The 20,608-nt window shown below is 50.4% G+C and overlaps 1 protein-coding gene across 2 annotated transcripts in view; it reads left to right on the forward strand.

The window, feature by feature from the left end:
* The window catches only part of PPP1R1B (protein phosphatase 1 regulatory inhibitor subunit 1B), a 70,402-nt gene that overhangs the window by 4,136 nt on the left and 45,658 nt on the right, over positions 1-20,608 (forward strand). Inside the window, exons 2-3 of one of the 2 annotated variants that reach the window (XM_054993271.1) lie at positions 15,155-15,233; positions 19,237-19,297. In XM_054993271.1, coding sequence (XP_054849246.1) covers positions 15,183-15,233; positions 19,237-19,297 — 112 coding nt within the window. In that variant the 5' untranslated portion in view covers positions 15,155-15,182. Of the gene's footprint in view, positions 1-14,356; positions 14,690-15,154; positions 15,234-19,236; positions 19,298-20,608 lie in introns of those variants that run through there. The other variant, XM_054993270.1, reaches the window with a different exon arrangement.

The raw sequence follows: 20,608 nt of genomic DNA on the forward strand, positions 1-20,608 counted from the left end.
CATCATTCACTACAATTGCTGCAGTCTGGTCTCTATAAATTTCTTTAATTGCTCTGATGAATCTTTCTCCCAGTTGTAGCTTTTCCATAGTGGCAAACAAAAAATCCCAGTTTAAATTGTCAAACGCTTTTTCAGCGTCTACAAAGAAGAAACCAACCTCTTTATCACAACGCTTGTCATAGTATTCAATAGCATTGATCACTGTCCTTAAATTGTCTCTTATTTGTCTGTCCGGCAAAAAACCTGCTTGTTCTTCCTCTATGACTTCCGAGAGCCACCCCTTCAGTCTCTCCGCCAATATCTTCGCAAAAATTTTATAATCATTGTTAAGTAATGATATAGGCCTGTAATTTTTCACGTTAGTCAGATCTTGGCCCTCTTTTGGGATCAATGATATATTCGCTTCACTCCAAGTGTCTGGAATTCTTTGATCCCTAAAAACTCCGTCCATCACCTCTTTTAGGAATGGTGCCAGTTCGTTGGCCATTGTCTTATAAAATTTAGCCGTAAGTCCATCTGGCCCTGGCGCCTTTCCTAGATTTGCGGATTGTATTGCCTTACTTATTTCCTCATCAGTTACTTCACTGTTCAACTTATTTCTCCAAGCTTCCGAGATCTCTGGAAGTTTGGTTTTCTCCAAATATGATGCTATTGATTCTTTGGTTACTTCTTTTTTATTATACAGCTTAGCATAGAATTTATAAAAGGCTCTACTAATGGTGGCCTGCTCCAGGTACGTTTTATTTTCTTCACAGATTTTATTTATTATTTTCTTTTCCCTTTTCTTCTTCAATTGCCATGCCAAATATTTCCCGGGTTTATTAGCACCCTCAAAAGCTTTTTGATTCAGTCTTTTAAAGTTCCACTCCAATTCTTTATTACTCATTGCTGTTAACTGTTCTTGAAGAATTTTGATTTCCTGATGTATTTTCTTTTTCCCTGGTCTCTTTTTTAACTGTACTTCTTTGGCCTTTATTTTCTCCTCAATCTCTTGTCTTTTCTCCTCCTTCTTTTTCCTTGCTCTGCCATTTAAGTCCATTAGTATGCCCCTTACAACCGCCTTGTACGCGTCCCAAACTTTACTGGTTGGTACTTCTTTATTCACGTTGTATTGTATAAAAAACTTTGTCTCTCTTCTCAATATTTCCATATTCTCACTTTCCTGTAACAAGTCCTCATTTATTCTCCAGGCTTTCCTTTTTCTCCTTTTTCCAAATTTCCACATAATTGGATTGTGATCTGAGCCTACCATCGGCATTATTTCTACCTCCTTAGTCCATAACGCTAAGTCCTTTGAGGCCCAGATCATATCAATTCTTGATAATGTAAGATGCCTTGCAGAATAAAAAGTAAACTGTTTGGTTTTAGGATATTCTCTCCTCCATACGTCTTCGAGAGTCTCTTGTTGAATCAACTCAAAAAAAAGCTTTGGCAATAGTCCTCTTTTCTTTTGTGCTGTTGTAGTCTTTTTGTCTAGTTCCAAATCTGTCACTCCATTGAAATCTCCAGCAAGAATTATCTGGTCATATACAAGATCGTCCAAATGCTTCCTTAAATCCTCAAAGAAGCTTTCCTTTGCACCGTTAGGTGCATAAAGTCCGACTACCAACACTCTCTTTAAATTCCAATTACATTCCACTGCTACAAATCTAGCTTCAACATCTCTCATAACAAATTTTGGCTGCAGCTCCTCTTTTATGTACAACACCACTCCTCTTTTTTTCTTGTTAGAGGCCGCTACAAATTCTTTGCCCAATTTTCCAGATTTTAAATATTTTACATCCTGTTTTCTAATATGGGTCTCCTGCAAACAAACAATATCACATTTTTGTTTTAGTAGCCAATGAAAAATATTTTTCCTCTTATTCGGTGAGTTTAGTCCATTTACATTCCAAGATAATACATTACACTCCATATTCATGGTTTTGTTGGTAAGTCTTTTTCATTGTCCTTGATAAATCTCTCCATCTCCCGCTCAGATCTGATGCGTTTTTTTGCCCCTCCAAACTCAAAGGACACTCCTTCCGGTAACTCCCATCTGTATCTGATATTCATGTCCTTCAAAGTCTGAATTAGCACTCTATATTTTTTCCTGTCCAGTAACACTGATCTGGGCAGTTCCTTCATTATGATAATCGTCTTGCCATCAATCTCCAATGGATCTTGAAATTGTTTTGTCACAATCCTCTCTTTCATGTTTCTAGTTGTAAACTGCACAATCACATCCCTTGGTAGTTTCCTCTGGGTTGCAATTCTCGAGTTCACACGGTACGCCACATCTAGGATAGCCACAATTTCCTCCTCCTCCTTCCCCAGGTAATCAGCCAACACCTCAGTCATCTGTTCTTGCGCTGACTTCCCTTCCACTTCTGGCAGACCACGAAAACGAAGCTGCTTCTCCATGTGTTTAGTTTCTGCAACTGACATCCTCCCCTTCACCAGTCTCATCTCTGTTTGTTGCGTGTCTATTAAATTCTCCATCGCGTCTTCTACTGTTTTAACTCTCTGCTGCGTTCCTTGTAATTCACTACTAATCGTTTCCACGCCTTTTTTCACTTCTGACAGCTCTGACTTTACTGTCTGTGTAACTTCTTTGACCTCTTTAATAAGCTCCAATTTCGTGTCCTTAAGTTCTTTCATCATGTCTATAAGTTTTTTGTCCAAATTTTCTATTGCCGATTGCCACTCTTTTTTCAACATCGTGGGGCTTGCTTTAGCTCGCTCCCACGAATCTGCTCTCTTCCTTAGCTCCGTGGCGTATATTTAAACGTTTTCCTTTTTTTCAAATGTCCCAATCTTTGCCAAAATTAATTTTTTTGTATCCAAAATGTCGGGCGTCTTTTCTCTATGGTTTCTCTATGTTATTGTAATCCAAGATGGCCTACTTCCTCTTCCGCTGAAGCCGCGACCCTTCCCCTTTCAAAAATGGCGATTCCCTACTTCCTGTCCGTCGGCAAGGGCCGCTTCCCTCCAGCCACTCTATTGTTGTTACGCATTTCCTGTCTCCCGTCTTCCCACAGCAGATCTCGCGATGGTGTCTTTTTCTCACAGCTCCAAAGCCACAGGTATTCAAAACAATAGTCCCATTTCTTTAATAACTTCTTTAAACTTAGTCTCTTTTTAAATTCGATTCCTGCCGAGTCTTCGCCTCCTTTTCACTAGTCTGTTGCAGTTTAAAAATCTACTTTCTTTCCTCTCTGTTTTTATCAATCTGTCCCGTTTCAAGAGATAGCGATCTTTACCTTCTCTTCAACTTTCTCGGGTTGTAATCGCTGTTTCGATCTTAAATTCTCCTCTCGACTTCCCTCCCCGATCGAAGCTTGGGTATGTAGGTCTTATGCCAGCCGAATTGGCCCCAAAACTGCCGCAGAGATTATAGCCGACCCGTCGCAAGGTGGGACCTCAAGGATCGGGGGGGAGATTCCTTGAGTAGAGCCCCCCCTCGTCCGAGATCTAGCTCACCCTAGGGTCTTGAGCGTTCTTTGCCTGCTCCCCGCCTGAGAGCAGTCGGCCGCGGGCTATTTTCACCTCTCCGGCCGGTTAAAACGGCAGTCCGGTCAGCTCCGCAAATGGAGCTGCGTTAGACCTCCATGAATCCCAAACCGGAAGTCAGGCAGGAGAATCTTTCTGAAAGCCAGTTGCTGGGGGAGCAGCAGCACGAGATCTTTTCTCCTTTTGTTGGCCTTCTGGAACTATCAATCTGATTCTGGGAGAAACAGGAAGCTGGGTGGATTAACAGAGTGATCCAGCAGGACTCCCCTTAAGTCCATAGGGACTGTTTCCTTTGGGAAAAACCAATGCGGGTTTAATAGCTACCGCTATTTTGGGGGGTGATCTCCTTTGTCCACCTTCATTCACCCATATACAGCCTGCCAATCCTCCACTAGTAGAGGATCCCCCACACCACCAGCTAGTGCTTCTCACCATTGCTCAGCCGGCTGGAAAAGGGAAAATGGCAGGAAACTGGTGGGGGGTGGGGGAGACATCAGCAGCATCCCGATACACTAACGTGACTCCTCACATGCCTGGATGTGACATCAGACCGTTGCTGGAGGACACCAGAGATGCCCTGGTATTTGGAACTCAGTTGACCTGAGTTCTGGGGTTAAGTTGCTGGTAAAAAGTATTTTCTCAGGATCATGACCAATTCCTAGTGTTTATTTTGTTCTCTAAGGAGCTTCCAGAATAAATACACAGGCCAGACGGTGAATGATGCAGCTATTGAGCAAAAGAGATTAAACTACAGTCTGCAAGTTTGCTTATTTATGGCAGTGTCTCCTCAAGCCAGCGTTCTCAAGTTGCCTCTGCACCTTCTGTCTGCAGAAAGTTAATGTAAGGTCCTGAACGGCTCCCTGCAAGCCCTCTTGGGAAGAGCAGCCATTCAACATTAGTAGTATGCAAGGTGCTGTATAAGACCTAATGAAAATGTTGCAGCCTCTGGCCCTAGAGGAACTGAGGAACACTAAGCAGGTCTACTCAAAAGTAAGCCCCATTTTATTCAATGGGACTTGCCCTCAGGAAAGTGTGCTTAGAATTGGAGGTATAGAATTACAAATAAATGGACAGGAGGTGCTAAAAAAGATGCACGAGGGTTGGAAAGAGGGGCTGGGGTGACTGGTTACAGGTAGGGCTATGTTTTAAACAAATAAATACAATGAGTGCATATTCTATGATTTTGCAACCCCATTGCACAAACTTGGAATGTAGTATTCAATGTAGAATTGTGTACCCTTTCCTTGTAGCCCTCAGTCCCGATGTGGGAGGATCTGTCTTGCAGCTTGTCTCCCAGGGATCATGAGGGCATTTTGCTCAGCTAACCTTGGTTTGTGGATGGAGCAATCTCTCACACATGTATGGTCATGGCGGGAGGCAGCTCAAACTATTTCCTGCCTTGGGTGAAAATATACTGCACCACGTGCCTCCCCCCACCACTTGTATCTTATTGGGTGGATAGGTAAACGATGGGCATGGTACTCCCCTCCTTGGTGGTCCCCCCCCCCCAAGTTGGTTTCCCTTCTCCCTAAATGAGCAGGGGAAGAGCCTAGAAATCAAGGAAGTGTGGAATATACCTGATAAAGTCCAAAGTCTTTTGGCACCTTAAAGACTAACAACATTTTATTTGCCTTCCTATCTATCTGAGGAAGTGGGCGGTAATTTTCAAAAGCTCATATTGAAACAAATGTGGTTAGTCTCTCTTTAGGGTGTTCCTGGACTTTTGTTTTATTTTGCTGCCACAGACTTTTTGGGATATCCCTGAGACTCCCTGCCTGCAGACCCTCTTGTCCCAAAAGGCAAAAAGAGATCATTATTTTTGTCCCTCTAAGGCAGGGGTGGCCAAACTGCGGCTCGGGAGCCACATGTGGCTTTTCTAGACATACTATGTGCTCCCAGAGGTCTCGAGTATTGCCATGGCCATACATTTTATTTCCCTTCCTTCCCTTTCCTTTTTTCTTTCCATGTCTTTCCCTCCCTTTGCTTCTTTCTTTCCATGTCTTTCCCTCCCTTTTCCTTTTTTCCTTCCTTCTTTCTGTCCATGTCTTTCATATTTTCAATAAAAATGTTGGGGTTGCTTGGTTTGACTCAGAAAATACCTGGGAACTTTGGGGGTGAAGCCTAACAAGGATGTGACATCACTTTTGTGATGTCACTTGGAAGTCTAAGGTTAGGTGATGACGTCACTTCTGATGATGTCACTTCCAGCATACTGCAGCAAAACCCCACCCCTTCTTGTGATGCCACTTTCAGGACATTGCCCCAAACCTGCCTCTTCATCTGAAGTCACTTCAGTGCACCATGTCTTGCGGCTCTCAAACATTTGACATTTATTCTATGTGGCTCTTACATTAAGGAAGTTTGGCCACCCCTGCTCTAAGGGAAGGGCCTGCAACCTATGGCTCTAGAGCTCCACGTGGCTTCTGTCCGGGGTCAGCAGCCCAGCCCCCGGACTTGCTGGCAGACAGCGGCAGGGGGCAGCCGGGAGACAGCAGTTCAGCTGCTCTGTCTGGCAAACAGAGCCAGACCCTGCCTACTCCAGGGGGAAGGGGCAAAAGGCCAAAGCCTCAGAAGGCTGGAGGGAGCAGGGAGAAGCCAGCTAGTCCCACCCACCATGGGGGAGAAAGGGGGCTAAGCAGGCTAGAGGAAAAGGGCCAAGGCAAGGGGAACAGGGACACAGCAACAGCCCAGACAGAGCCCTTACCTTCCAAGGAGGAGAAGCAGCCACCACAGCCCAGAGCCACACCCTGGCTAGAGGACAGCAGCCTGGCTCAGGAGGTGCTAGGAGCCAAGCCCCTCCAGGTGGAGCTGCCACAGGCATTCTGGGGGAGGAGATGGGTAGCCCCTCCCAGCATCAGTGAACAGGCAGCACAGAAGCTGGCCAGGGCAGCTCCTCGCGAGCAAGGCCAGACAGGCTCAGCAGCACAAAAGCTGGCCAGGGCAGCTCCTCGCGAGCAAGGCCAGGCAGGCTCAGCAGCACAGAAGCCGGCTGGGGCAGCTCCTCGTGAGCAAGGCCAAGGAGACCTCAGCTGGGGATGGCTCGCATTCAACCCCACCCTGCCAGCAAGGCAAGGAAGCCAAGAAGGGATTAGTGGTAGGAGGGAAACACCTGAGGGAAGGCACAGCTGGGCCAAGTCAGGAGAGGGAACAAGCCTAGAAGGAGGGCGGGGCGGAGAAAGGAAGCCCTATATAAGGTGGCTAGGAAGAGCTCTGAGGTGGTGGGTGTGAGTGAGGAGTGATGATGTGGAGTGAGAGCAGTAGGATGCAAGGGTGGAGGCTTGGAGGAGAGTTCTGGAAGGAGGAGATGGAGGACACAGAGGGTAAGCAGGCCAGGTTGAGCAGGCCAGCGAGTGGACTGAGAGGGAGTCTGGGTGAGGTATACCGCCCCTCCTTCCACAGAGCAGGGTCCTGCAGAGTCCCTGGCCCCCCTGTGACGTCAGGAGCAGACTGCCCAGTGCCACGCCCAGTGGCAGCCGCAGCAAGCCCTGACAAGTTGGTGGCCCGTACGGGGAAGGTCGTTCCAACGCAGGCGCCAGGCGAGGGGATGCATCCCAATGCCACTGCAGAGCTCAGACCATGGCTAGAGGCACACCTGGACGAGGTGTGGAGGAAGCTGGAGGCAACCTTCCAAGCAGCTCAGGTGAAGCTAGCACAGGCGGTGGAACACCAGATACAAGCCTGCACCCCCACAGCCACTCCACCAGTGGTATGCGCATTCGCGTGGGAAATTAACCCACCAGCCGGCAAGGCGGTGCAGGGGCTGTACGCCACCGTGAGAATAGGACGGCAGACCCTACAAGCCCTATTGGACTCAGGGAGCGCAGTATCAGCAATTCGTTCCCAACTTATCCCAGCTGACACCCCAGTGCATCGCTGGGTCCCGGTGACAGACGTGATGGGCCGCACCCAGCCGTACCCTATGGTCTGGATCACAGTGGAATACCTGGGAGCGCTCCGCTGCCTGGAAGTCGCCAAGGTAGCCCACTTACCGCTCCCTATGCTGCTGGGGAGAGATGCCCCGGGGTTCTCCAGGCTACTTAGGGAGGCAGCCGAGGGACTGGCAAACCCACAGGTTGCCCCAGCGCTGCAAGTGGAGGAGGCCCCCGACCCGGATGAGGGTCCCTCTACCAGACCAGGAGCAGGCCCGCAGGCCAAGGAACCAGCGGGACCCCTGGCCGACCGCCCCTTCTGCGAGGCCCAAGGGGCAGATGAGTCCTTACAGCGCTTGCGGGAGACAGCAGTTCGTGAAGAGGACCGAGTGCAGGATGAGCGGAGGTCCCAACGGCTTCCCCGCATTGAGAAGCAAGGAGGGGTGTGGGTCCGCCTAGCCCGTGCCCCAAACGGCCAGGGAGAGATCCGCCAGCTACTGGTGCCGGCAGCTTACCGGGCAGAAGTCCTCCGCACGGCCCATGAACACGCTTGGGCCGGGCATCTGGGGCACCACAAGACCCTGAAGAAGATCCTCGAGCAGTTCTTCTGGCCCTCTGTGAACGCGGACGTGAAGGCCCACTGCCGCTCGTGCCCCACCTGTCAGCGGGTGGCAGCCCGGCGCCCACCAAAGGCCCCCCTCTCCCCGCTGCCCGTCATGGAGATGCCCTTCCAGCGCATCGCGATGGACTTTATCGGCCCACTGCCACGCACGCCCCGGGGCCACCGCTTTGCCCTGGTGATTGTGGACTATGCTACACGATTCCCTGAGGTCATCCCGCTTAAGACGATGCAGACCCCGGGGATGATACGAGCCCTGTCCAAGCTTTTTGCCATGGTGGGACTGCCTGATGAAATCTTGACAGACCGGGGGGGGCCGTTCCAGGCCAAAGCCATGCGTCAACTCTGCCAGAATTTGGGGATCCGGCAGGTGTTCACCTCGGCATATCACCCTCAGACTGACGGTTTGGCAGAGCGTCTGAACCAGACCGTCAAGGAAGCCTTGAGGAAGATGACACGGGACAAGCCTCGACAGTGGGACCTATACATCGACCCCCTCATGTTCGCCCTTAGGGAGACCCCGCAGGCGTCCACTGGCTTTAGCCCCTTTGAACTGCTGTACGGGCGCAAGCTGCGGGGGATGCTCTCTCGGCTGGCGGAACAGTGGGGTCCCCGCACCAGCAGCCCTGCTCCCCCCATACCGGAGTACATGAGCCAGCTCCATGGGCGGGTGCAGCAGTCCCAGGCTGAGGCCAACCGCCAGCTGACCCACGCCCAGACAAAGCAGAAGGCGGCCTATGACCGGGGCGCAAGGATGAGGACCTTCCAAGTCAGAGAGAAGGTCCTGGTACACCACTCGGTGTTCCCACGGGAGGAGGGGGACCCATGGAGGGGCCCTTACCAAATTCGGAGGGTGCTGGGCCCCACCACCTATGAGCTGCAGTGCGGGCCAGGCCGACGCCGACGGAGAACCCTGCACGTGAACCTGCTCAAGCGGTGGCATGAGCGGCCAGAGGATGGGTGCGCCTTGGCCGAAGACCCCTTAGACCTCCCAGACAGCGAGCTGCCATGGACCGCTGACGCCCCGGAGTTCGAGGAGCCGAAGGTGGATCCACAGCTCAACCCTGCACAGAAGGCCCAGCTACAGGCCCTGTGGGAGCAAGCGCCCGGGGTCTTTTCAAGACGCCCCGGGGTCACGAACCTGGTGCACCATGCCATCCCCACCCAGCCGGGGCAATCTGCAAGGGCAACCTGGCGACCCATCCCCCGGAAGCAGTGGGAGGCGGTGGATCGGGAGACGGAGGAAATGCTGCGCCTGGGGGTGATTGAACCGTCCCGAAGTGAATGGCGCAGCCCCATCGTGTTGGTGCCAAAGCCAGACGGGTCGACTCGCTTCTGCATCGACTACCGGGAACTGAACAAAGTGGCCAAGTTCGACGCATACCCCATGCCGCGGGCGGACGTCCTAGTGGGGCAACTGGGGCCGGCCCGGTACTTGTCCGCCCTCGACCTGACGAAAGGGTACTGGCAGGTACCAGTGCGCCTGGAGGACCGGGAGAAGACGGCCTTCGCCACCCCCCGGGGCCTCTTCCAGTTCCGCCGCATGCCCTTTGGCCTCCACGGGGCAGCGGCTACCTTCCAGCGGCTGGTGGATCAAGTCCTGGGGGACTGTCGGGACTTTGCAATGGCTTACATTGATGACATCGTCATCTTCAGTCCCGACTGGCCCTCCCACCTACAGCACCTGGAGAAAGTCCTCACTGCACTCCAGAAGGCAGGGCTGAAGGCCAACCCCAAGAAGAGCCACTTGGGATTCCAGGAGCTCAAGTACCTGGGATTTGTCATCGGAGGTGGACAGATCCGACCCCCGCCTGAAAAGGTGGCCTCCATAGGGGATGTGCCCCAACCACAGACCAAGCGTCAGCTCAGGAGGTTTCTGGGGCTTCTTGGCTACTACGGGCGCTTCATCCCCCATTTTGCGACCCGCTCAGCCCCCCTGACGGACTGTCTGAAGAAGGGCAGCCCTAGTCGCCTCAGCTGGACGCCGGAGCAGGAGGCTGACTTCCAGGACTTACGCACTGCACTATCGGACACCACCAAGCTCTGGAATCCGGACTTTGAGAAACCCTTCGTACTGGCAACTGACGCATCGGCCTCAGGCCTGGGGGCGGTCCTGATGCAGGAGCAAGATGGAGGGAGGGTGCCCGTCTTGTTCCTGAGCCGCAAGCTCCAGCCAGCGGAGCAGAAGTATGCCACCATTGAGAGGGAGGCCCTTGCCATCAAATGGGCCGTGGGGGCTTTGCGGTATTATCTGGCGAATAACCCCTTTACATTGGTGACAGACGATGCACCCCTCCAATGGATGCACCGGATGAAAGAGCACAACCCTCGCATCCTGAGGTGGTACCTGTCTCTACTGCCATACCGGTTCACCATTACCTACCGCCGGGGGACCAGCCATAGGGATGCGGACTTCATGTCACGGCTCTTCGAGCCAGACCCCCCCGAGCCAGCGTCCAGGCTAAGAGGGGGGGTGTGTCCGGGGTCAGCAGCCCAGCCCCCGGACTTGCTGGCAGACAGCGGCAGGGGGCAGCCGGGAGACAGCAGTTCAGCTGCTCTGTCTGGCAAACAGAGCCAGACCCTGCCTACTCCAGGGGGAAGGGGCAAAAGGCCAAAGCCTCAGAAGGCTGGAGGGAGCAGGGAGAAGCCAGCTAGTCCCACCCACCATGGGGGAGAAAGGGGGCTAAGCAGGCTAGAGGAAAAGGGCCAAGGCAAGGGGAACAGGGACACAGCAACAGCCCAGACAGAGCCCTTACCTTCCAAGGAGGAGAAGCAGCCACCACAGCCCAGAGCCACACCCTGGCTAGAGGACAGCAGCCTGGCTCAGGAGGTGCTAGGAGCCAAGCCCCTCCAGGTGGAGCTGCCACAGGCATTCTGGGGGAGGAGATGGGTAGCCCCTCCCAGCATCAGTGAACAGGCAGCACAGAAGCTGGCCAGGGCAGCTCCTCGCGAGCAAGGCCAGACAGGCTCAGCAGCACAAAAGCTGGCCAGGGCAGCTCCTCGCGAGCAAGGCCAGGCAGGCTCAGCAGCACAGAAGCCGGCTGGGGCAGCTCCTCGTGAGCAAGGCCAAGGAGACCTCAGCTGGGGATGGCTCGCATTCAACCCCACCCTGCCAGCAAGGCAAGGAAGCCAAGAAGGGATTAGTGGTAGGAGGGAAACACCTGAGGGAAGGCACAGCTGGGCCAAGTCAGGAGAGGGAACAAGCCTAGAAGGAGGGCGGGGCGGAGAAAGGAAGCCCTATATAAGGTGGCTAGGAAGAGCTCTGAGGTGGTGGGTGTGAGTGAGGAGTGATGATGTGGAGTGAGAGCAGTAGGATGCAAGGGTGGAGGCTTGGAGGAGAGTTCTGGAAGGAGGAGATGGAGGACACAGAGGGTAAGCAGGCCAGGTTGAGCAGGCCAGCGAGTGGACTGAGAGGGAGTCTGGGTGAGGTATACCGCCCCTCCTTCCACAGAGCAGGGTCCTGCAGAGTCCCTGGCCCCCCTGTGACGTCAGGAGCAGACTGCCCAGTGCCACGCCCAGTGGCAGCCGCAGCAAGCCCTGACAGCTTCCTCTCTGTGTATGTACATGTCATCGAGTTGCAACCGATTTAGGGCGACCTCAGCAAGGGGCTTTCCAGGCAAGTGAGGAGCGGAGGTGGTTTGCCAGTGCCTTCCTCTGCAGAGTCTTCCTTGGTGGTCACTCATCCAAGTACTGATCCTGTTTAGCAGCTGAGGTCTGATAAGATCAGGCTGTAGTGTGCTGTTCAACCTCCGCCCCCTGGTTGATAATGCTTCCCAGGGCATCAAATATGTATCTTTTTTTCTAAAGGTTTATCTTTAAATTAAGGTATATTGGAGGAGTGAGTGGGACGCTAGAAGAGTAACCACAATGTGAAGGGACTGGCAGGCAAAGACTGTCATAGGACTTGAGGGCTTCTTAGAGAGGCTTTATAGATAGGAAATGACCGAGGTGAACAATTGCCTGGAACCCACGTGTGAAGCCTGGGCAGATTTCTTCCAGTGCACTAAATCAATTGTGCAGGCTTATCCTGTATATATTTGACTTACAGTAAAATCCTAAACCAAGTTACACCTTTTGAATTCTGCTGAAAGGTGCAACTCTGCATAGGTTGTTAGTGTGAAGCTGCCTGTGTGCTACTCAACAGCCAATGCTTGGGCTTGGAAGGTTTATGAATCATGAATCACTGTGTCCATTATCAACAATCTTAAATTATATATATTTTCAGTTATGCAAATGGGATTTTTCCCACCATCTGTCTCTTCTTGACCTCTTGCTCTGAATGTGAACATTGTTTAACTCTTTAACTACCAACAGTTGATTCCCCCTGGTCTAGGGAGCCAGTTTTGTGTAGTGGTTAAGAGCAGCAGGACTCTAATCTGGAGAACCGCGTTTGATTCCCCGTTCTTCTGTTTGAAGCCAGCTGGGTGACCTTGGGTCAGTCACAGCTCTCTCGGAGCTTTCTCAGCCCCACCTACCTCACAGGGTGATTGTTGTGGGGGTAATAATAACAACACGCTTTGTAGACGGCTCTGAGTGGACGTTAAGTTGTCCTGAAGGGCAGGATATAAATAAAATGTTACTATTATTAGAGGGTTTCCCTTTGGGGCAATGTGCATGCACTGAATGGGTGGGCATAAGTTTTTCCCATTGGGACAAATAGTGGCTCCCTAGTCAGGGACAGTGTGTGAGGGATAAGGCTTAAGCCCCCTTTCCCTTCGTACTGTGGTCCCAGTCTGAATCAGGCCTTTGTGGGCCTCAGATTCCAAGCATGGAACTCCCAGGATGTGTCTGTTGGGAACACCAGAACTTTGTAATGTGTGAATCAGTGCGTGGACCCTTCAGCATCCATGCTGATGGGTGTCGGCTCACCATTTGCCAGGGGTGTTGGCCAGGTATGGACTGAGTGAGCCCTACAGCACTCTACTTGACTTGCTCCTGAGCCATTTTAATTTCCCAGTCTGCTGCCAGGGCACACAGCCTGTCGGAGAAAGGGAGTGGCCCCTGGCAGGTCATGGGCCAGTGCTGACGGAGAAGAGAGCAAAAGAGCTTATCACGCCCAGCAGATAATAACCTCCTTGATTCTGCCGCCTCACCCTGGGATTTTACTCTTTGCACGGCAGAACCCCGTTGCATTGCTAATAAAACCCTTTGCCCTGCAAAACTTCTCTAGGGCAGCTGCCCAATTTTTCTGTGACAGACAGGTCACGCCAGCCCTCCAATCTGCCACAAGAAGACTTGAGAAGGGCTGTCCCTTTTTTTTTACACACTGCCCAACCACACAGGCATGTTTCAAAATCCCTTGAGTATGGAATTTGGCATGGGAAGGGAAGATCCTCCAGGTCTCTGAACCAGAGACCAAGTTAGGGGCTTTTGCTGCTCCCACTGTTCTGTATACACCTTGGTTACCTTTAAGTGATGCTCACCTGGTTGCCATTCATTGCCCTAGAGTCTTGCCCCCCACAGCTTCGGTGCTTAATTTCTGGGGAGCTGAGGCCAGGACTGCTTTAGGGTGTTCTGTCACCTTCCTGTAGAGGCTCGGCTTGGTGTGAGCCCAGGGGGGAAATGCTGGTCACCTCTTGCGCTGCTCGTGGCTGGCAGGGAGCTCTGCTGCCCCATTGGCCAGACAACCAACCCTAGTCAAACCTTAGGTATACTTGGAGGTTAATTAAGATTTTGGACCCAAACACCCTCCTCTCTCCCCCAAAAGAGTAGGGGCTCAGCAGCGGCCATTTTACCTGAGCCCTCTGCTCATCTTCAGAGTCTGGGAGCCCGTGTGGTGTCATGCTTAGAATGTCGGACTAGGATCTGGACAGCTCAGTTCAAATTCTTGCTCTGCTGTGGAAGCTCGCTGGGTGCCCTTGGGCCAGTCACACTCTCTCAGCCTAACCTACCTCATAGGGCCGTTGTGCAGCTAAAAGGATGGAGGAGAAGAATGACATAAGCCCCTTTGGATCCTCATGGGTCAGAAAGGTAGGGTGTAAATGAAGTATATAAATCGATAAATAATTTCCTATGTTCCAACCCCAAGAAAAAAAAAAACAAAATCTAGGCTGTTGGGATGATGGTTGAAGTTTTTGGCCAAGAAACCTGCTTTTTCTCTGTCTTAAGTACACCCCAACCCCCTCCCTGACCGGAGCTTACTATTTCAGGAAAGGGTTAAGGTGTCCGCGGTTGGTGTCTTTTATCTGGCATCGTTTTAATGGGCACCCAGCCGAGGGCTTGTTAGGAGGCAGATCCTGATGCCCACCTGCCTTGGGAGAAAAGGATTAAATAATTCAGCTGCTGGGGAGAGAGAGGGGGAGAGCCAGAGCAAGCGTCCCTCCCTTTCACTCCCCCACCCCCTTCCCACCTCCTCCTCTCTGCCTCCTCCTGCCCTCCCGTATCTACCTACAGTCAGTTCCCTGCACAGCAGGAATGAGGTTTCCGCTCTGCCACCTTCAGTTGCGTTTTGCAGAGCCAGAAGTTGGCGCGAGGGGCTTCTGCTCCTGAGGGGCGAGGGGGCTGCATCCAGCCAGTGGAGGCTGATCCAGAGGGGCTGGAAAGAGACCAAGAGCAGCAGCCACATCCCAGCAACAGAGTGGGAGACTTTCTTGCTGGGAGGGGAACGGGCAGAGCCGCAGACTCCAGCATGGACCCCAAGGAGCGGAAGAAAATCCAGTTTTCTGTGCCTGCTCCCCCCAGCCAGCTGGACCCCAGGGCAGTCGAAATGGTAAGGGGGACAGGTGGGAGGGGAGTGTTCCTCCAGGTCAAGGAACTGAGCGGGCAGGGGTTTGCTAGATTTCTCGTGCCAAATCTTTCACTCTTTGGCACAGCTAAGCAGATCCAACGTGTTGCATGCCTTTGAACAGCAAGAAATCCGTATAGGCGCTTTACTCCTCGATTCGCAGTACGGAACAATCAGCGGGACTTATTTCCAAACCAGTAGGTTAAGATGGGGGAAGTATATATAGACCTAAAATACACATTCTGTTGTGCATCTGCCCCTGTGGATATAATGTGTCCCATGTGTATGATGCACACACCAGGCTTTGATAAACACACACCTGCACTGAAATAATTAAGTTCTGATTCTGAATGCTCATACCAATAAACTTGTGAATACACACCAAAAATGCATTAGTAGGACTGGACAGGAAAAAAAGAGATGCTGACCCTCATTGTGCTCTTTTGACAGGCACATGTCCGTACACTGAGGTAGATCCATGCTTGGTCCCAGATATCAAGACCATTCTAGCAAGCATTACTTGGCTCAGGTACTTTCTCACATGCATCTCTGTACACTTTCCTCTATGTGCACCAAACTCTCCAGAGTCTGCACATGTGCAAACTTTTTCTATATAATACATATATTTTAAATTACTCCTCTATGCAAGTGTTAGGACAGGGTTGGGAGGTACGCAGTAACCTTGCTGAAAAGAAGCCTTGTGGGGCTGCTCTGTGGTTGGATGGGAGATCTGCTGGGGGGCATGTGGAAGCCACCTTGGGATGGAAGAAAGGTGGAAAATAGAAATAATTTCTCACACGATACAAACCCAAGTCTTGTGCTCTTTCTCATGTGCTTTCTGTGATTCCATACTCAGATTTGCACAAGCAAAGACACCCACCGATGCTGCATTCAACTTCTTCGAAATAGTGGCTTGCATTTTTTTAAAAAGAAAAACTGGTTTCTAGCCCTTATGGCTTGGAAGATGGGCTCTGAAGTGTGTGGACGTTAACGCCTGGTAAAATCTCTAAACCAGCAGGAGGGCAGCTGATCAGGTTGCACTGTGGGCAGGGCTTCAGTGCCCGGCATTACTCATCCCTTGCTTGCCAGATGAGAATAAATCATACAGAATAAAGTAATACTATGTTAATATTCTGCAAATGGTTTATAGAATACTAGTTTTCAGAGTTTGGGTTTCCAGGTGCAGAAATGAAGTTTTTAGTATATACAAATCTCAAAGTGTGGTCTAGTGGTTAGAGGGTTGTTGTGAGGATGAAACAGAGGAGGGGAGAATGATATTGAAAGCCACTTTGGTTCCCCCATTGGGGAGAAAAGCAGGGTATAAATACTTGAATAAAGTATATACAGCCCTGGCCATAGGCTCTTTGTGAGTGGTTTTAGGCAGATCAATGGCTGATCGCCTCAATTCCTCCTCTGTAAAATAGAAATAGTGATGGTCTGACACTTCACAAGCTAGATCAAGGACAACTTGAATATATGGTATATTTTTAAAAACATACATAAAAGTTGTATTGTCGAAGGCTTTCACGGCCGGAGAACGATGGTTGTTGGGGGTTTTCCGGGCTGTATTGCCGTGGTCTTGGCATTGTAGTTCCTGACGTTTCGCCAGCAGCTGTGGCTGGCATCTTCAGAGGTGTAGCACCAAAAGACAGAGATCTCTCAGTGTCTGAGAGATCTCTGTCTTTTGGTGCTACACCTCTGAAGATGCCAGCCACAGCTGCTGGCGAAACGTCAGGAACTACAATGCCAAGACCACGGCAATACAGCCCGGAAAACCCCCAACAACCATACATAAAAGTTATTGACTTGAATTAGGTATAGGCATCCAAGGAACTGCTAGACCTTGCTAGTGACATATTCCAGAGGGGCAACTTTATGAGACTGTTGTAGCAGAAGCAACAGAGTCCTGTATTACTTCAAAGACTAGCAGGTTTATTGTGGCATAAACTTTCCTCTTTGTCCAACCCATAAAGTGTTATTCTCAGCTGGCAGATAGATATACATGGGCACAGGGAGGAAACTGAAAACAATGGATCTCAAAGGCCATGGAATGCTGCTTCTGTGTCACACCTCTTACTGATATGTTTTAAAAGTTAAACAGCCACACTCTTTAAAAATTTCACTCTGTGCTCTTGTCAGTATGTGTATATATATACACCAACTGAAGATAACACTTCACACATCTGACGAAGTAGGTGCTCATCCACAAAAGTTTATGCTATGATCACAGCACTATCTTAAAGAGAACTACACCTTTCTAAGTCCACTGAAGTCAACGGGTTGAGAAGGGTGCACCTCTGCTTAAGGTGGCAGAGTAGATCTGCATAATCTTTAAAGAATTGGCTCTGCTGCCTTAGACCTTGCTCAGACCTCCTTAGGGTTGCCAGCTCCAAGTTGGGAAATTCCTGGATATCTGAGGGGTGAAACCTGGAGAAACCTGGAGAAAATGGGGTTTGGGGAGGGAAAGGAATTGGCATGGCATAATTCCATAGAGTCCACCCCCCAAAGTAGCTATTTTCTTCAGGTGAACTGATCTCTGTGGCCTGGAGACCAGTTGTAATTCCAGGAGATCTCTAGCCATTACCTGGAGGCTGGTAACCCTAGACCTCCTGCTTCTACTTGCTCATTCTGAATTCACCAATTCTTACCAGGCTGTCTCCATTGAACAGTTAGGGGAAATGAGGCTGAATGTGATTGACCACCCAAATGAAATTAAGGCTGAGCGGGGTTATTGGATCCCAGATCTCCCTGCAGTTTCTAGCTCCGATGCGAGAGTTACCTAAAGTGGCAGAGAACTCTAGAAGTGAGGAAGGTTGAAGCCCCCCTCCCCAGGTTATGTATCTGGGTACAAAAGATCCTATGGCCAATTCACACTTCAGGCAGTGGAGCTGTTGCTATACCACTGCACATCAATATATGAAGAACACATGGGGACATACAGAGGATTTGCACCAGGGAGCCAGGAGTGGCTGCAGCACCCCAGAGTGGTCTTAGCCACATGGCATCCAGTTCAGTTTATTACATATACTGCCCTCTCCACAAGGGGCCCAGGGCATCCAGAACACCTGCCCAGGGCTGGGTGGTCATCACCTTCCTCCTGACAGAGGGGGAAAGAAGAGATAGAGTTGGTGTCATTGTGTGTACACACCTCTTCTGGGGCTCAGCCCAGCAGCAAGCTGGCTTGAAACCCATGCATGCTTGCCTTGCAGGAGGAGAGGTCTGGCCCTTGCATGGCCCAGGTGAGGGAGGGTGGCAGTGATTCTGGTGCCCCATCCTCAACTTTTGCCCAGGGCCTCAGAATCATTAAGACTATCCCTGCAGCGCCCAAGCGCCAGGGCCAGTTCAAGGTATCTTGGCGCCCTAAGGAAGGTACCCCGATCATCTTCTGGGCCCGCACCACCACCAAGTCTGAACCAAGCCCCTGTGGCAACATTTGGGGTTACCAACCGCCAGGTGTGGTCTGGAGATCATTCAGGATTACAACTGAACTCCAGCCTACTGAAATTAGTTCCCCTGGAGAAAACGGCTGTTTTGGAGGGTGGACTGTATGGCATTGTACCCAGCGTAGGTCCCTCCCCTCCCAAACCCACCATTTCCAGGCTCTGTCCCCAAATGTCAAGAAATTTCTCAGCACAGAGTTGGAAGCCCTTGCAATACCACAAGATCTTGGTTTGGACAAGGTTGTTGTTGGTGTGGACCCGGGAAGGGATGTCAGTCCCTTCCAATGCCACTGAAGGCTGGGATTGTGTTGAGAGACCCAATGGTGCATTGGCACCCTCCCCAAAAGAGTCCCTGGGGTGGCTAGGTCAGAGAACCAGCCCTGCCCAGCCTGCTTCTACTGTCTGTTCTTAACACAGGTCTCCTTTTTACCCTGAGGATTGTAGGTAGCTGCATTGTGGGCCATTTGGGGAGCGGCTGGATCTTCTTGAGTTGTGCTTTGGGAAGGTCAATGCAGTTCCGGGATGATGCCTGGAACAAGCCTTTTCCAACTTCTTTCCAGTGGCTCTTTGCAGAGTAGTGTCAGAGGGGCAAGATCCGTACACCCTGGCCCTGTCCAAGTTTTAGCCGCATAAAGTGGGATACAAGGATAGGGGCAGGAGGGAGAGATTAGAGCAAAAGAAAAGAAAGATTAGCCCAAGAGTTTGTTTTAACTGCCATAGGAGATCTGAAGCTTCCTCCCAACCCTTCCTTCATATCACATCATGGAACAAGAGCACACAAGAGGACCAGGAATTGGCTGGCATGCTTCCCTTTCCATTTTAATTTTTATTGTCTGGTACTTAAGAAACACTTTTTTCCTCCTCATTTACAACTCTGTCCATGCCGTGGACAGCCAGTGGAGATCAAAACGAGTTGGTTGGATCTTATCAGCTCTTCTCATTCCTTTGCTCCAAATTCCTTGAAGTCTTGAAGTTAGAAAGGCAAAATTGACAGGGCTGAAGAGATTTGAAAATTCCTGTTTGAAAATATATGGATTGCTCACAAGAAGATGAGAAAGAAAGAAACAGCTTTGCTTCTGATTCCTGTTCTAGATCCGTCGGCGGAGGCCAACCCCAGCTTTGCTGTTCCAGCTGTCAGAAACTTCCTCCCCCGGTAAGTCTGAATTCTTCCAAATAAGGCTGTAAGAGGGGGAGAGAAAGGGGGTTGCCAACTCAGAATTGGGGAATTCCTGGAGATCTGGAGGTATTGCTTGAGGAGAGCAGGGTTTGGGGAGGGAAGGGATCTCAGTGGGGTATAACGCCATGGACTCCACCCTCCGAAGCAGCCATTTTCTCCAGGGAAACTGATCTCTGGAGATCAGTTGCAATTCTAAGAGATCCCCAGGCCCCACCCAGAGGTTGGCAAGTCTAGTCCCACTTTCCTAGCAAAGCCCTTCGCCTGCCTGAGCTATGAACCTGTCTTGTACCAAGTCAAACTATTGGTCTGTCTATCTTAGGATTGCTTAAATATGACTTTTCTCAGTCTTTCCCAGTTCTACTGACTTACCCCTTTTAAATGAAAATGGCCAAGAGGCCACTAGTGCGAATCAGAGAGAAAACTGAGGTGAGCTGACTGCATAACAAACATATTTGGCTCAAAAAAATGAAAGCATGGAGAGGGAAAAATCTGTGTTTATCTGATAAATGAAGTTAATACATTTTAATATTTGTATAGAATATTTCAAAGTGGTTCACTCACAGCAACCCTGTGAGGTTGATTGGTAGTATAATCCCAAAATTGCAGGTTGAGGAGGCTAAGAATAGTATGGTTTGATTACGGATACCCTGAGGGTTCATGCTTGAGGTGAGATTTGACCTGGAGACTTTCCAGCTTAATTATATTCTGAACCTGGTAAATTATAACATCTCCCCCAAATAACACTTAAAATAACTGATCTTGAAACTCATACAGAAAATAGACGTTGGGAAATAAAAACATTTCTTCTGTAGGAGAAACGCAGACTGAAAAAAGAGAAGAGGAAAAGCCCGTTTTGTCCACAAGAAAGGCAGAGGCGACTCCCCCCTTTTCCTTTCCCTTCTCATCCCACCAACTGGCCAGTTCTCTACCAGCACTCCCACTCCCACCCACCCCTCACCATTTCTGGCTGGTCGCCAGGTGAACAGTTTTATTTTCATACAATGAACAGGAAAGGGAGGTTGGATTTTAGCTATTTACGGCCTTGTAATGCAAAGGCATTTTCTGTGCTGCATCTTTTCAAGCTTTTGCAGTGCTAGGCCTGCAGCCAATTTTCTCTTTCATTTTCAGTACAGGTTTTTCTGTGCCTCAAAAGCAGCTTCCTTAAACACTGCAGCTGTCTTTGACTGCCTTTTCTGCTTCCTTTTTGCTAATCATCTTCTCAGCCAGAAACGGGCAGGGAGGGGTACAGCATATTTTCTTTCACTCTGCCCTTTGATCCCTCAGCTT

Source organism: Eublepharis macularius, chromosome 12 (assembly GCF_028583425.1).
Source record: "Eublepharis macularius isolate TG4126 chromosome 12, MPM_Emac_v1.0, whole genome shotgun sequence".
NCBI lineage: Eukaryota > Metazoa > Chordata > Lepidosauria > Squamata > Eublepharidae > Eublepharis > Eublepharis macularius.